Source organism: Bubalus bubalis, chromosome 16 (assembly GCF_019923935.1).
Source record: "Bubalus bubalis isolate 160015118507 breed Murrah chromosome 16, NDDB_SH_1, whole genome shotgun sequence".
NCBI classification, from domain to species: domain Eukaryota; kingdom Metazoa; phylum Chordata; class Mammalia; order Artiodactyla; family Bovidae; genus Bubalus; species Bubalus bubalis.
In genome coordinates, this window is record NC_059172.1 from 28771100 (window position 1) to 28788577 (window position 17478).

The window sequence follows — 17478 nt, forward strand, 5'->3', positions numbered from 1 at the left end:
GTGGGTCAACAGACAAAAATTAATCATCATGATATATCACCATAGAATTAAGGGGAAAAAAAATAAAACCAAAATCATCTCAGTTGATGCAGTAAAAGACTTTGACAAAATCCCACACCCTTTCACGATAAAAACACTTAATGCTAGAAATAGAAGGATGCTTACTATGATAAAGGCCATATATAAAAAACCCATAACTAACAGCAAACATATTCAATGGTGAAAGACTGAAAGCTTTCCCCCTAGAATTAGGAACAATACCCATTTTGCCACTTCTAGTCAATAATATCTTAGTGGTTCTAGCCAGAGTGAGTAGGCAAGAAAAAGAAATAAGACATTCAAATTAGAAAGGAAGATGTAAAATTATCTCTATTCAGAGATGATATGATCTCATATCTAGAAAAACCTAAAGATTACCCCCGCACACACAAAGTTAGAGCTAATAAATGAATTCAGCAAAGTTCCAAGACAAAATCAACAAACAAAAATAGTTGCATTTCTATATACTAGCAATGAACAAACCAGAAGGATAATTGAGAAAACAATTCCATTTACAATAGCATTAAAAAGATTAAAATACTTAGGAATAAATGTAACGCTATCAAAATCCCACTGGTGATGAAGTTTTGAAACTGGAGAGAGGTTGTGGCTGTACAACATTTTGAATGCACTAAAGTCATCTAATTGTATACGTTAAAGTGGTTACTCATGTTTTGTCTAGGCAATATCCAGCTTGCTTCTCTTTCTTGTTTCCTCCCAAGATTTTACTCTTAAAGTTTTCAGATATCAACTTGAAAGAATTTTTCAGCAAACATCTATATGCTTATCACCTAGATTCTATCTATGATCATTTTACTGTTCTATTCTTTACTATTCTTTATCACTAATCATCCAACTTTCTGCTAGTCCATTTAATTTCCTAGTACATTTCAAAGAAATTTTCATCATCAGTACACTTCACTCCTAAACATTTCAGCATTGTTGTTGCTGTTTACTTGCTAAGTTGTGTCTGACTCTTTTGCGACCCCATGGACTGTAGCTCGCCAGCTCCTCTGTCCATGGGATTTCCCAGGCAAGAATACTGGAGTGGATTGCCATTTTCTTCTCCATGGAGGACACTCTTTTTACTCAAGAATTAAGGAATGCATTCACAGGACTCCCCATCCTTGAAGACCTCTATGTTGGCTGTCCTTTGTAGGCCAGAGATGGCCATGGGGCGGGGGGACGGTGGTGTGGATAACAGGAGGCCAGGTAGACGGCAGCACTTAACCGTCAGAAACAGTGATTTATGGGACACTCCCGAGAGGAGAAAAGAATGGATGGGCACCAGGGAAATCAACATCACTGAGCATCGCCCCATATACAGCCCAGAGAGGTTGTATGGGGTATCTTCAATCCTTAGCACAAGGTGTACTTAATAAAGGTCAACTTTGCCTTGGTAGGAGAAAGCAGGTGGCAAAGGAAGGGCTAAAAGTCCGTTGGATTCTGGCATCTATCTCCACATAAGTGAAAGTGAAAGTCATTCAGTTTTGTCCGACTCTTTGTGACTCCATGGACTGTGGAATTCTCCAGGCCAGAATACTGGAATGGGTAGCCTTTCCCTTCTCCAGGGGATCTTCCCAACCCAGGGATCAAACCCCTGTCTCCCATACTGCAGGCAGATTCTTTACTAGCTGAGCCACAAGGGAAGCCCAAGAATACTAGAGTGGGTAGCCTATCCCTTCTCCAGGGGATCTTCCTGACCCAGGAATCGAACCTGGGTCTCCTGCCTTGCAGGCGGATTCTTTACTAACTGAGCTATGAGGGAAGCCCCAAATTATAATAGAGGTTTTTCTATCTTCTCTTTTAATGTGGACCTTATTTGGAGATTCTCAAGGACTTCTGTGATAGCTCAGTTAGTAAACAATCTCCACATAAGGCCCACATTAAAAGAGAAGACAGAAAAACCCCTATTATAATTCCTAAAGAATCCATGTGGTATGATGAGCAGAAACCTGGACCCAAAGTCAGCCCTACCACTTACTAGCTCTGTGCCCTTGGTCAAATTACTTAAACTCTCCAGGCTGTCCTTTCCTTATATATAAAGTAGGAATAATAATGATAATACCTTCTCAGTGTGTTGTGCATATAGTGCCCAGTACAGGGCTTGGCACGTGGTGGATGTTCAATAAGACCAGTTTCTGTAGGGCTTGACCATCCTTTTTCCCTCCTGGGAGCCCCAGCCAGGTGTGGAGCTGTCCGGAGTGCTGAAGACATCCTCCCTACCTCCTTGCCTCCTTCCCTGCCTCCCTCCCTCAGGTCTTCTCTCCTGCATTCCCTCCTTCCTTTCTGTGCTTGGCTCCCCAGAGCCCTAGGGTCTGAACAGATAGAATTTTCCAAGTGACTTCTTCAAACTCCCGAGGGGGACAGGAGGGAATGAACCATATATGAGGCCCTCTCCACTGGCAGAAGTCTTGGAAAGATGACAGGAAGCAAGAGTGGTGACTGTGTGACTGTGCAGGCCAAGGTGGGAATGGAGGGGATTCGGGGTGGGGTTGGGGGTGGGGTGGTGTCCTAGGACAGAGTCTGCTTGGAGAGCTTGACATCTGAGGACCTCATTCAAGAGCCTTAGGATTGAGAGAGTCAGTTCCTAGGCAGGTTGATAGGGAGTCTAGGGGTCCCCAAGGAGAGAGGGGTCTGGAATTTTCAAGGAGGAGGAAAGGACAAACTTTTTTTCTTTCTCCACATTCCTTAGGATTATATAACAATAATGTATCCTGCCTAAAGACAATCTTTGGATTAAACCTTCTGTTATCTTAAAATGTTAATTATGGGAGTAGACCTGGTCTTTACAAGGATGTATCTTGCCTGAGGACAGTATTATCTTAAAATGTAAATTATGGGAGTAGGTCTGATGAGGTCTTTACAACCTCCAGATATTCTTTGGATTATATAACTTCATTGTTAACACTAGCAAGCGGGTACTCTTTCTGCCCCCTTCTGATACCTATGTCAGAAGCTTTCTCTATCTCTTTTATACTTTAATAAAACTTTATTACACAAAAGCTCCGAGAGATCAAGCCTCGTCTCTGGCCCTGGATTGAATTCTTCTCCTCCAGGGGCCAAGAATCCCGGTGTATTCGCGTGATTCAACTACAACCTTTCAGGATCTGCAAAGAGACAGTGAGTCATGTCCAACAGCACAGCATGGCAGGTGGGTCTTTGGGGAAGTTTCCCTGAATGAAGGCAAGAAAGACCAGGTTGGGAGGCAGGAGGGTGACCTTTGGATACTGGGGTCTAAGAAGCCCCGGCTCTGACAGGAATCACCCACCCCTCTTCCCTGGAATATGTTGGTCACTTGTCTGTTAATGTACCTAAAGGTAGCTTCATCTTTTTAGGTTATGGTAGTATGGAGTTTACTAGCTTCATACACTTGGCTCTTATGAGCCATACTGTCTGTGGCTAATCCTTGGTGTCCACTTCCTTGAGACTAAAACTACAAATGGTCTCCCCTAGGAGGGTGGCGCATGAACCTATTGTGTTAGAGGTGGGAGCACTGGCAGCTCACACATTCCTGGGGGACGGACTGGAGAGGGGATGCAGCCACCTTCAGAGATGAAAGCCACCTGTTTCCTGGTTTCTATTGACAACTAAAACATTGGAGATGAAGGATCTTTGGAGACCTAAATATCTAACTAAGTCTTTCCTGTACAGATGGTAAAGAAAAGGACGTGAATTCTATCTCATGAGTCAGAGGTGGAGCTGGGGCTAAAGTCAGCTTCTGCCTTGGCCAGAGGCTGGCCTCACTAAGGACCTAAGCCTTCAGTGACCCGCTGCAGGCCACTGGCTGCAGGATTTCCATGACACTGAGCAGGATCAGCAGGGCCAAGCGGCCAGGGGAGCCTGCTGCTGCTTTGCGGGATGGAGAAGTCCACACCCCTTCTGTACCCGGTTCCCTGTCTGTGCACAGAGGAGTTGCTTCAGATGCTTAGATCTCTAGGACTCTTCAGCTCTGATGATCTAAGTGTTCAATAAAAGACATGATTTTTTTCTTTGACTAGGAGGTGGGAGCCTGGCTCCAGTCTCAACTCAGCCTTAACTTTTGATGAGAATTTGGGCAAGTCGCTTGAGCTTCCCTGGTGGCTCAGACGGTAAAGCGTCTGCCTGCAATGTGAGAGACCCGGCTTCGATCCCTGGGTTGGGAAGATCTCCTGGAGAAGGAAATGGCAACCCACTCCAGTACTCTTGCCTGGAGAATCCCACGGATGGAGGAGCCTGGTAGGCTACAGTCCACGGGGTCGCAAAGAGTCAGACACGACTGAGTGAGTGCTTTGCCTTTGCCTTTGGACGAGTCGCTGCCCTGCCCAGAGTCAGTCCCCCCATCCCCACCCAAAAGGAGGATAAGTGATCTCTCCTCAGGGCCTCTAGAAGCACCAGGCAAAGCAGTGGATCACAGGTGCTTTGGGTGGTAGAGATTGATGGGAGAAGTGCCTGTCATCGGTATTGGAAGCATATGTCTATGTTCCCACCCGAAAATGATTCGCTGTTTGTGAGCCCAGGACAAGCTAGCTGCTCCAAGGGGTTCGTCCCTTGGGGCAAGCTGCTAGGAGAGAGACCACTTAGAGTATCACAGCAGAAGAGGAGGGAGTGTACAGAGGGCCCTCAGAGACTGGTAGACGAGCAGCCCTCCCTGAGTCACCAGCCTCTGAGATGGGAGAAATGTAGCATCACAAGCCAGAAGGGCTCAGAGCTGGCCACCTGGCAAACTGTCTACTTCTACAGATGGCGAGGCTGAGGTTTTGAATGGGGCAGGGGCAGGACTTAAACTCAGGCTTTCACTCCCTTGTCCAACTCTCTCTACCCCATGGTACATTTGCCTCCCCTCAGAGATCCAACGATGGTGATATAGTGGTGGTGATAATGATAACTATTCCATTTAATAAGTGCCTACTCACCTACCTGCTCACTGCAATGACCATCCCCACTGTAGCCCCTCGAGCCACAAACACACAATGGGGATGCTACCCAGACCCAGGTGCTGCTTGTGCTGTGGGGCCCTCGGGGTCCTGCAGAGTTAAGTGCTATGGATGGTGCTGGGTTTGAGAGGTAAGAGGCAGGGGAGGTTCAGAGGGAGAACTTGGCCCGCTTTGGAGGACGAGTGAAGGAAGAAATAATAATAGGTTGAAAGAGGTAAGATTTATTGAACATATAAGTACCAGGGACGGTGCTAAGTGCCTCACCTTGCATCATTTAATCATCACAACAACTCCACAAGGTAGGTTTCATTATCCGAATTCTACAGAAGAGAAAAATGAAGCTCAGGAACTTCAGAGATTGGCCTAGGGACACAAGGATGGGAAGCAGTGAATGGGTCTGGCTGGCTCTGACTCCGGAGTCCACACTCCAGTCTAGGACTGAGTGTGAGCATTGCAGGCTGTGAGCCAGTTCTGGGAAGGAGGTTTAGGTCCCCACATCTGGGGGTCTTTGGGCATCAAGGATCTGAATCCCTCATTTTTACCAATGAAGAGGATGAAGTTCTGGGGGCAGGAGCGATGTCTGCCTCAAAGCCATGCAGGAAACACTGGCAGAGAATGCTAGAAAGCAAGCCTTGACTTTACCCCTCTTTTCCAGGACTGTGGGAGGGCCTTATCCTGAAGATCGGTCTCGGATGCTGCTGCATGTAAAGGCCTGCCAACCCTGCCCAGGCCTGTGGGGGTCCACTCTCAGCCATCCGAGCACAGTCCCTTCCCTGCCACTTCTCTCTGTGCTGCTTTGGGGTGCTCTCCTGTGGGCTGGCTCCCTCCCTGATCTGGCCTGGAGGACAGAGACCTTCACTCTGGGGGTGCTGGGTCCCTGGGGCTGTGACTCCTTCTTTGCCCAGGCCCTCCCCAGTGTGGCTGCCCAGCTGGCTGTGGACCGAGCCAACCAGGACCCCTCACTGATGCTGGGCTCACGCCTGGCTTCCATGGTTCTTCCCATGGGCCGTGACAGCCCTAGTGCCCTGGCCACATTCCTGGCCCACAAGAACACCATGGCTGCTTTCGTGGGCCCTGTCAATCCTGGTTACTGTCCAGCTGCCGTTCTGCTGGCCCAAGGCTGGGGCAAGACCTTCTTCTTCTGGGCGTGTGGGGATACAGGGGGAGGAGGTGAGCTGGTGCCCACCTTGCCTTTGGCTGCCCACATGCTGCTCTCTGTCATGAGAAACTTTGGCTGGGCTCATGTGGCTATCGTGTCCTCCCACCAGAACATCTGGCTGGCTACTGCCTGGCAGGTGGCCATGACTCTCAGGACACACGGGCTGCCTGTGGGGCTGGTGACCTCTCTGGGACCTGGGGAGCAGGGGGCCATGGAGGTCCTGAAGCAGCTTTGCAGTGTGGATGGCCTGAAAAGTAAGTGTACGTGGGTGCCTTCCTCCTACCCTAGCCCAGACTTCACATGGCTGGTGATAGGGAGTTTTCTTGTATCAGCCACTAGGCTGAGCCCTTGACAACAGGCCCACATTTAACCTCAGAGCAGCCCTGTGAGCTATTAATAGTTCTGCTGCGGTCTGCACTTTGCAGCTCAGAAAAGGTACGTAGCAGACCCAGGTCACACAGCTGGCAAACAGCACAGCTGGATTTTGAGCTCCAGTGTATGTGTCAATTGAGGAGTGGCAGCCAAGGGCTTTCTTGGTTCTTCCTTGGTAGAGTGAAGAAAAAGAGAGTGTAGTAGGACCTGAGCCCCAGGAAGGGTGTTAGAGCGATTCTTAGTTTCTTGAAGTTAGAGTCAGAATCTTCATGGATTTGTTGATTGATGGAAGACTTCCTGCATTTATCAAGTCTCTGCTCTGCTGGGAGCAGGGTTGCCTGATGAATGGGATAGACAGTGCCTTTTCTAGGAGACGACAGAGTGATGGAGACACAGGTGTATAAGCAGGAGATTATGATAGAGGTCACAGTCACCCCAGGGAGTGGAGGCCTGGAGAACAACAGGAGTATGCGGCTGGGCAATGGGGGAATCTGAGGAGGCTTCTTGGAGGAGGTGGCATTTGGCCTGTCTTTAAGGAAGTAGCTGGGCATGGAGAGTCACGGTGAGGTGGGGTATGAGTGGCAGCCTCTGGAAGACAGAGGATGCTTAGTGTTCATCTGAACTAGAGCTTTTTCAAACTGTGGGTCATGGCCCATTTGGTCAAGAAACCAGTTTAGTGAATCAAGCCTAGCATTGCAGGAGACTTCCCTGGTGGTCCAGTGATTAAGAATTGGCTGTCCAGTGGTCCAGACTTCCCTGGTGGTCCAGTGATTAAGTGCTTCCAATGCAGGGGATGCAGGTTTGATCCCTAGTCCCACAGGCCATGTGGCATCACAAAAAAATTTAAAAAGAATTTTAAAAAATATAGTACAAAGTGAATCTAATAGAAATTAATTAAAATCTAAAAAAAAAAAAAGACAAGCATTACACAAAAAAAAAGAGGAAGCGACTGAAATAGAAAGGGAGGGACAAGAACGGAACTGACTAGGGTAGGATAAAAGTGCTGAAGGTGAGAATGGAGGGCAGACAGCTGGGGAAAGTGTGACTCTGTGAAATTTCCAGCTTCCTGGGCCGCTCCAGTCCTATACCCAGCTTTCAGAGCACACCAAGCTAAAATGCGCTTCTTACTGCGGCGCTGGCAGCAGTTTGAGAGCCTCAAAGACCAAGCGCTGGGTTCTGTCTGTTTGGAATGTGAGGCCAGTGCCAGTGAGGAGAGCCAGGGTGGGCAGCCTCTGAGCTCGTGAGGCCTGTAGTGAATTAGAGACGAGTGGAGGGGGAGGCCTGGCCCACATGTGCCCACCGCCCCTCAAGACAGGCTTCTCTGAGCCCAGTTTGACAGGAGGGGAAATGGGCTAATGAGACCTATTTCACAGGGTCGAGTGCTCTGTACCCACTGCATTCCAACAGGGTCACCGAGCACTACTCTGCGTGATCCTCGCTGGGCTCTGGGGACACAGAGAGGAACTGGCCGGGCACCAGCAGGGCGAGCTGAGTCTGGCGGAAGACAGATGTGGATATGGGAACAGAGGAGCCCAGAGCCTGGGGGGAATGATCTGCAGGGGTGTGGGCAGGGCTTCCCAGAGGAGGTGACGTCAGGGGAGGCCTGAAATGGAAGTTGTTGGCAGAGGAACTACTGACAGAGAGGTCGGCTAGAGCAGAGGAATGGAGGTAGCCTGGTAGCAGAGTTAAGAGGACGAGCAAGTTCTCTTCTGTGTGGCTGGAGCGTGGCAGAAGTGGATGGGGGAAACCTCAGTACACTCTTGCTCCACCCCTGTTGTAGGGGTTGAGTTCCAGCCATGGTGGTAACCAGAAGCCAGAGTAGTTAGGTGCACATTCTCTGAAATCAGATTACCAAGATCCCTCTCCTGGACCCATTTCCTACCAGCTGTGTGACCTCAGGCAAGTCACTAAACCTCTCTGTGCTGTAGTTTCCTTGTCAGTGACATGACTTTAATGAAAGCCCTTACTTCATGGGGTTGTGAAGATGAGATGGACTATTGCAGGTAAAGGGCTTGACTGTAATCAACGTGGACTTTGATTTTTTTAACCTCCCCTAAGCAAAGGAGAAAAGGAAAGATATAAACATCTGAATGCAGAGTTCCAAAGAATAGCAAGAAGAGATAAGAAAGCCTTCTTCAGCGATCAATGCAAAGAAATAGAGGAAAACAACAGAATGGGAAAGACTAGGGATCTCTTCAAGAAAATCAGAGATACCAAAGAACATTTCATGCAAAGACGGGCTTGATAAAGGACAGAAATGGTATGGACCTAACAGAAGCAGAAGATATTAAGAAGAGATGGCAAGAATACATAGAAGAACTGTACAAAAAAGATCTTCATGACCCAGATAATCACAATGGTGTGATCACTGACCTCCTGACATCCTGGAATGTGAAGTCAAGTGGGCCTTAGAAAGCATCACTACGAACAAAGCTAGTGGAGGTGATAGAATTCCAGTTGAGCTATTCCAAATCCTGAAAGATGATGCTGTGAAAGTGCTGCACTCAATATGCCAGCAAATTTGGAAAACTCAGCAGTGGCCACAGGACTGGAAAAGGTCCATTTTCATTCCAATCCCAAAGAAAGGCAATGCCAAAGAATGCTCAAACTACTGCACAATTGCACTCATCTCACACACAAGTAAAGTAATGCTCAAAATTCTCCAAGCCAGGCTTCGCAATATGTGAACTGTGAACTTCCTGATGTTCAAGCTGGTTTTAGAAAGGGCAGAGGAACCAGAGATCAAATTGCCAACATCCGCTGGATCATGGAAAAAGCAAGAGAGTTCCAGAAAAGCATCTATTTCTGCTTTATTTACTATGCCAAAGCATTTGACTGTGTGGATCACAATAAACTGGAAAATTCTGAAAGAGATGGGAATACCAGACCATCTGATCTGCCTCTTGAGAAATTTGTATGCAAGTCAGGAAGCAACAGTTAGAACTGGACATGGAACAACAGACTGGTTCCAAATAGGAAAAGGAGTTCGTCAAGGCTGTATATTGTCACCCTGTTTATTTAACTTATATGCAGAGTACATCATGAGAAACGCTGGACTGGAAGAAACACAAGCTGGAAGCAAGATTGCCGGGAGAAATATCAATAACCTCAGATGACACCACCCTTATGGCAGAAAGTGAAGAGGAACTCAAAAGCCTCTTGATGAAAGTGAAAGTGGAGAGTGAAAAAGTTGGCTTAAAGCTCAACATTCAGAAAACGAAGATCATGGCATCTGGTCCCATGACTTCATGGGAAATAGATGGGGAAACAGTGGAAACAGTGGCAGACTTTATTTTCCTGGGCTCCAAAATCACTACAGATGGTGACTGCAGCCATGAAATTAAAAGACGCTTACTCCTTGGAAGGAAGGTTATGACCAACCTAGATAGCATATTGAAAAGCAGAGACATTACTTTGCCAACAAAGGTTCGTCTAGTCAAGGCTATGGTTTTTCCTGTGGTCATATATGGATGTGAGAGTTGGACTGTGAAGAAGGCTGAGCACCAAAGAATTGATGCTTTTGGACTGTGGTGTTGGAGAAGACTCTTGAGAGTCCCTTGGACTGCAAGGAGATCCAACCAGTCCATTCTGAAGGAGATCAGCCCTGGGATTTCTTGGGAAGGAATGATGCTAAAGCTGAAACTCCAGTACTTTGGCCACCTCATGCGAAGAGTTGACTCATTGGAAAAGACTCTGATGCTGGGAGGGATTGGGGGCAAGAGGAGAAGGGGATGACAGAGGATGAGATGGCTGGATGGCATCACTGACTCGATGGACGTGAGTCTGAGTGAACTCCAGGAGCTGGTGATGGACAGGGAGGCCTGGCGTGCTGCGATTCATGGGGTCCCAAAAAGTCGGACACGACTGAGCGACTGATCTGATCTGATCTGTTGTGTGGATTAGCTCCCCCTTGTGGCCAAATGAAGAAAAGCGCCTCAAGAGAAAGGAGAAGCTGAAATACAAGCACGGCAGAGGGGAGGGGACCAAGATAGTCCCGGTTGTGTTTCCATTCAGTCCTGGTGGATTTTTCTCCCAGGGCCCTACCCATTATTTGGGGGGCAGAGAGGGGTGGCTCGAGGCCATAGCCCACATATCATGGCCACCTAGGAGTCAGCAGAGTCCAGGGTTCCTGGCTCCGTCTTCTTTATGAAGGCCCCCTATTCCTGGATAGGAATCCCTCCTCACCATGGAGACCCTTGGCCTTCCTTGATGGCTCCATATTCCTGGATTTTTCTGGAGAAGCAATTTCAGTAGGAACCTGGCCCCAGCTAAAACAAGTGGTGGCCCTTTTTTGGCAGGGGTTGCAACCTTTGTCAGGAACCCAAGATGCAAAAACCTTTACTTGGGCAACTACATGGGGCCCTTATTTGGGGCAGGATTCTCTTCTGTCCTGGATGCTTGGGGATGGAATTGCCTGCTTTATGATCATGGGCTTCGTTTCTGTTACACAGGCCAAGGGGAATGTATTCATGTCTGCTCAGACCTTGAGGATGCCCTCATCCACAGTTGAGATTACAAGCCAATGATAAATGGATAAACAAAATGTTTATACAATGGAATATTGTGCAACAGTAAAAATGAATGAGGTACTGATACAGGCTATCATATGGGTGAGCCTGGAAAATATTATGCTAACTGAAAGAGGCCAGACATAAAAGGCTGCATATTGTACAATTCTATTTACATGAAATGTCCAGAAGAGGCATATTCATAGAGAGAGAAAGTAGATTAGTGGTTGCCTGGGGTTAGGAGGAAAGAGAAATAGGGAGTAACTGGTACTGGGTATAGGATTTCTTTCTGGGGTGATGAAAATGTTCTAAAATTAAATAGTGGCAGTGGTTTCATAACCTTATGCATAAAACTACTGAGTTATATACCCTTTTTAAAAGGTGAATTTTATGATATATGAATTATCTAAAATTTTAGAAAATGTTAAAATATAGAAAGATTATAAGTTGGAAGCCAGCCTTCCTGAGTTCCAGGACTGGTTCTATCACCCTGGTAGCTGTGTATCCTGGGGAAACTCCTTAACCTCTCTGTGCCTTGGTTTACTCATCTGAGAGTAGAGATAATGATGAACATACTTTGTTTTTTAATATTTAGTTTTATTTATTTATTTGGCTGTGCTGGGTCTTAGTTGTGGCCTATGAGGACCTGGGCCGCCTGCACTGGGACCACGGCGTCTTAGGCACTGGACCACCAGGGAAGTCCTGAACATACTTCTTCGTATTGTTGTTAATTGAACGAGTAAATGTTTGTTAAAGTACTTTAGGACAACACATAACAAGATGTCAATAAATATTAGCAATTTTCAGAGCCAGTGGCACAGGGAGGGTGAAAATTTGATCAGAATTGCTTGGTGGGAAGATTGGAAGGTACATATTAATATAAATTTATCCTCAGGTGAGGGGATTTTTTTTCACCAGATTAAACCCGAATTTATCAACCTTAGCTGTTATTGTTGCGGGGGCATCAGATAAAGGGAAAATTCCTCTTTCCCCCAGACTGAGGCTTCCCTGGTGGCTTAGACGGTAAAGAATCCGCCTGCAGTATAAGAGACCTGGGTTCGATCCCTGGGTTGGGAAGATTCTCCTGGAGGAGGGTACAGCAACCCACTCCAGTATTGTTGCCTGGAGAATCCCCATGGACAGAGGAGCCTGGCGGGCTACAGTCCATAAGGTCTCTAAGTCGGACATGATTGAGCAACTAAGCACCGGACTGAGGGAGTGGGAGGAAGGGAGGGACAGCAAGGGGGGCCAGCTGGAACTGTGAGTTGCTGTTGCTCTCCAGGGCCACAGAAGCTTGGGGAAGGCCTGAAGGGTGAGCCCCGGCCTCTCCCCCAGCTGTGGTGCTGTGCATGCACTCAGTGCTCCTGGGCCGCTCCGAGCAGACCGCCCTGCTGAGCAGGGCGTGGGCCCGGGGCCTGACAGACGGGAGGCTGGTCTCCCTGTCCTACGACACGCTGCTCTTCACCTTGCCCTCCTGTGACCACTCCTATCGGGCCCTGGGCACTGGCAGGCCCCTGCAGGAGGCGTGCGATGTGGTACTGACCGTCGGCTTGGAGTCCAGCCTCAGAGACAAGGCCTTTGAAGCTTCTGGGGCAGATGGAGAGGCAGCTGTGTACCTGGAGCCAGCAGGCTGGTTGGCGCAGACCCTCACGGGCCGGCGCGAACGTCCCTCACCCACCCGGCCAACCGGTTCCTTCTCCACTGTGGGCACATGGCCTGTCCCTTATCTGACAAAGTGTCTTGCTCTGTCTGTCTCTTTTTATCTCTTATATGTGTGTGTGTGTGAGCGTGTGTGTGTGTGAGCGTGTGTGTGTGTGTGTGTGAGCGTGTGTGTGTGTGTCTGTCCATCTCATTTCTTTCTCGTGTCTCTTACTCTCTTGGCCACTTTGTTGATTCTCCTTCTCTTGTGTCTCTCTTGCCTCCATTTTTCTGTCTTCAACTCAGTTCCTCTGATTCCCATCTCCAGCCCATCTGCTCTTTCTCTCACACACATTCTTCCTCTCCTTTCCCCACATTTCTCTAACACACTGTGGAGGTCAGAAAGAGAGAGTGATGGAAGTATGGGAGAGCGGGAAGAGTTTCTGAAGTCACTGCTGTGGATCTGAAGAGTATGGGTGGTTGGGGACGTGGCTGCCGGCTCAGTTTTGGTTCAGGACTCAGCTGCCTGAGTCTCTCCCAGGATGGCTACTTCCTGGTGATAAGAAGCCAGTAGTGCCTGGAGGTGGTGATGGGAATGTGGATGATGGTGGAGGGTCATTCAACCAGTCATTCATCTGACAAATGTGGGTTGAGTCCCTTTCACGTGGCTCTGTGCCAGGCATCAAGGCTGTGAGGATGGGTAGACAGCCTTGGCCTTCAAGAAGCTTCCATTCTGTTAGGGTGAGACTGACACTAACCAAGCAATTTAATAAACAACTTCAAGTAGTGACTGTGTCATCAAGAAAGTAAAACAGGATAGAGTGACAGAGAGTAACTGGGATGGAGTACTGGCAACGAGAGAGAGGACTGGCAGAGACGTTCACGTGGAGGAGGTGCACTTGAGCTGAGTTTTGAATGATAAAGAGGCAGTCAGGTGAAGATCTGAATGGCAAGCAACCAAGCAGGGGAAACAGCAAGTGCAAAGGCCCAGAGGCAGAGTGAGCATCAGTGGCCAGAGGAACAGTTGTGGGAGTGTGGAGTGGTGGGACTGTCATGAGTGATGGGGAGAGGGCTCCAAGGTGAGCTTGGGGCCCAATCATGTGAGGCTTTGTAAACTGGGTAAGGCATCTGAAGTTATCATAAGTGAAATGGGAGACAACCAGCAAGGTTTAAGTAAGACATTATTTATGTTTTGTTTTTTTTTTAAAAAACATGGTTTGCTTGCTTTGTGGTGAGTGGTCTGAAGAGGGCTGGGTGAAGCAGGGAGGCCCTTGGGAGGCCCTTAGGAGGTTCCTGTGTGGTTCAGGTAAACAGTAAAGGGGGTTTGGACCCAGAGGGCAGGAGTAGAAGTGGTGAAAAGTCAGTTAGACTGGAAACAAATTCTGATATAAACCTAAAAAGATTTGATGATGAACTGAAGAGAGAGAGAGACAGGAATTGGGAATCAAGCCTAGGCTTGAGAAACTGGACAGGTGGTAGTTCCAGTTCTTCAAATTTGGGAGGAATGGGGTTTGGTGCAGTAGGGCCATGAAGAACCGTGCAGAATTGGGAGTTTGTTTTAGAAGTATTAGGTGAGTGGCGAGGGTGGTGGTGGCAGCCGGCATGATGGTGGTGGCCACGGAGATGCTGAGGCTTCTGAGTGGGGACTGAGGTAATGGTGGGACTGAAGAGAGGACTGTGTTGTGGATGGGGAAAGGGGATGGTGATTCAAACAACTGCTGAGGGCAGGAGGGCCAGGGCTCAGAAATGTCTGGGAGGCTATGACGGGGGGTTATGGAGCTGAAAGAGCCTCTCTCCCTCAGGTGTCCCTGCTCTTTGGAACCATCTCTGATGCTGTTGTCCTGCTGGCCCATGCCCTGAAATGCTCTGAGAGCCATGGGACAGGACTCTCAGGGGCCCCTTTTTGGGGACCACACAAGGCCTCTGGATGTGGCTGGCTTTTAGCCAGAGGATCTGGATAGATGAGAAGGGGAGGAGGCTGGCTCAGTACGTCATTTTGGACATAGATGGTCAGGGAAGCCAGCTGGTTCCCACCCACATCCTGGACACAGACCCATGGCAAGTGAAGCCCCTGAACAGAGCTGTCCACTTTCCAGGAGGAGCCCCTCCAGCTCACAACTCCAACTGCTGGTTTGACCCTAATACACTATGCATAGGAGGTAATTCATCATTTATCCATCCACCCATCCATCCATCTGTCCACCCATCCACCCATCCATCTATCCATCCACCCATCCACCCATCCATCCATTCATCCATTCATCCATTTCTCCACAATCCATCCATCCATCCATCATTCATTCACTCATCCATCATTCAACAAGGCTCTCCATGTGGACAGTCATGTGAGGAGCAGGAGCAAGGAAGAGACTTGACCAGCCACTGAAAAGACTGAACCAGGGGTTGTGAAGCTCCAGGGGAGCCTAGCAAGGCCACCCCTCAGCCCAGCAAGCTAAAGCATTTGTTCCCACCTCTCAGCTCTCCTAAACTTCGCCACAGCTTTGTGACAAGGACACTATCCTCTATGGGCCCCAGTGGAGAACTGAAGCTCAGAAAGTTTAGGTAACTTGCCTAAGGTTACACAGGGGGCCCCAAGTCCATCAACTCCAAGGGCAAGATCCCCTTTACCTTATGACCACTGGGGAGTGTGAGACATGAGACCCACACATTCTCATTTCTGACATTCACCCACCCAGGCGTTGATCGCTGATGAAACTGCACTGATACACAAGCGCACAGGTGGAGATGAGCACACTCCTACATGTATACCGAGTGCACCCGCATCTCCTCATGCACACCTAGTTGCAGTGGCTGCTGTTGGGGGTAAATTCAGGTCTGGCCAGGCTTGCTGACATCCCCCCTGCCCCAAACCTCCAGCAGCCACTCCCCTACCCCACGACCCAGACCCTGCTGTCCTTCCTGCCCCATCTCCTGACACTGTTCCTCTTTGTCTTTCCCCTAAACACATGCCACCCTTTCCAGCCTCCCTAAACATGTGTGTTTTCCTCATCCTGGAATGCTCTGGCCTTGCCTGGCTAAATCCTTTTTTTCCTTCCAGAATAACTCTCCAGTCTGAGCCATGGCGGGTGGAGGGGGCGCGGTGTGTGTGCTACTGAGGTGCTCCCCACAGTCCCTGGGGGCATAGCTTCCTAGGGTGTGTGTCCTGTGTTGGGGAGACCAGTGCCATCTGTCCCCAGGCTAATAATAGGAGGTCAACAAAGAAAGTTTCACCCAGTTGTTTCTTTGCCTCTTCTACAAATATTGACTGAAGATTTACTGTGCTCAGCCCCAGGGAAGGACGAATGAATGAAACATTGTCCCTGCACCGGCTTAGAGCACCTGCCCTCCTCCCCCGGTGAGCTCCATCACGATGCTGGCAGTGACTCTGAATCTTATCTGCTGTTGTATCATCAGTTCTTGGCACTGAACTCAGCACACAGTGCTCTAGAAATGTTTGCTGAGGGATTCATTGAAGGAATGAGCAAACTCCTGTCAGAGGGTAAAGTCTGTGAGCCAGGGCTGGTGGAGGTGTTTATGAAGACCTCCATCAGCCTCTGGCTGCCCTTGTCACAGTTTTGGCCACATTGTGTGGTGTTATCTCTGCTGTCCCTGTCTCTGCCACCAGACAGAAGCCCCCGGCGAGTGTAGCCTGGGGCTGGTCTTCAAGAACATCTGCTCTATGAGGGCAGGGACGAGGCTTCATTCAGGTTTCTGCCACCGCTCAGCAGCCCCTCTTGCCTGGATGCCTAGATGGTGTCTTCAACTTGACGTTGTCTGAAACTGAACGCCGGATCTGCCTCCAGCCTCCTCCCATTCTCCTCCCCAGCATTTCCCACTGCAGGTGACGGCAACCCCATCCTCCCTAAGGCTCAGGCACCCTCGTCTCCCCACACCCAAGGCCCAGCCTATTAGAACACCCTGGGGGCTCCATCTTTAGAATTTGCCCAGAAGCAGAGCCCTGCTCACCACTCCCTTGCCTCCTCCCTGGTCCAGACCCCATTATCTCTTGCTGGATTACCACAGCAGCCTCCCAACAGGCCTCTGTGCTTCTGCCCTTGTCTCTGGACCTCACCATGGCAGTTGGAAGATCCTTGGAAAATATTTTAATAGAGCTGGCTTTCCCCTGCTCAGAGCCTGCAGAAGCTTGCCTCCCCTAGAGTACAGCCAGAACCCTTGCCACCCTCGGCTCCCTGCCCTCCGTCTTCCTCCCGTTGAACACACCAGCCACGCTCCTGTTTCTTTGTGTTTGCTGACTGCTTTCCTGTCTATGCTTCCTCTCTTACCTCCTCCAGATCAGGAGTCAAGCCTCCTTCCTGGGTGAGGGGCAGGGCGGGCAGTGGTTGGGAACCTAGGCTCTGCCACTCAGAGACAGTTGCCTGTCTTTCTGTTTCCTCTTCCATGGAATCATGATCATACCTACTTCCAGAGGTCACTGTGCAGAATAACTCAGTTGAAATATGTGACATCCTTAGAACAGGTGTTTAGTGCAATACAATATACAGGAGTATAATAAATGGGCTTCCCTGGTGGCTCAGTGGTAAAGAATCCACCTGTTAATACTAGAGATACAGGTTCAATCCCTGGGGCAGGAAGATTTCCCTGGACAAGGAAATGGCAACCCACTTCAGTATTCTTGCCTGGAGAATCCCATGGACAGAAGAGCCTGACAGGCTACAGTCCATGGGGTTGCGAAAGTGTTGGACAAAACTTAGCGACTAAACAACAGAATAAAATGTGCTACAAGCTATTTGCTGCTGTTATTATTATCAGGACAAAATTGGAGGAGGCTCATCTCATCAGAGGGCAGACGGACAGTGCTGTCCTTCAGCAAAAGGAAGGAAGGGAA

General features: G+C 48.9%; 1 protein-coding gene across 1 annotated transcript in view; it reads left to right on the forward strand.

Moving 5' to 3' along the window:
• The first annotated feature begins 3018 nt into the window (after positions 1-3018).
• LOC112579622 (guanylate cyclase 2D-like) overlaps positions 3019-17478 on the forward strand; it is a 31910-nt gene continuing 17450 nt past the window's right edge. The window contains 2 exon segments of the mRNA XM_045162859.1: positions 3019-6461; positions 12330-12683. Of these exon segments, the coding sequence (XP_045018794.1) occupies positions 5549-6461; positions 12330-12683 (1267 nt within the window). The 5' untranslated portion in view covers positions 3019-5548.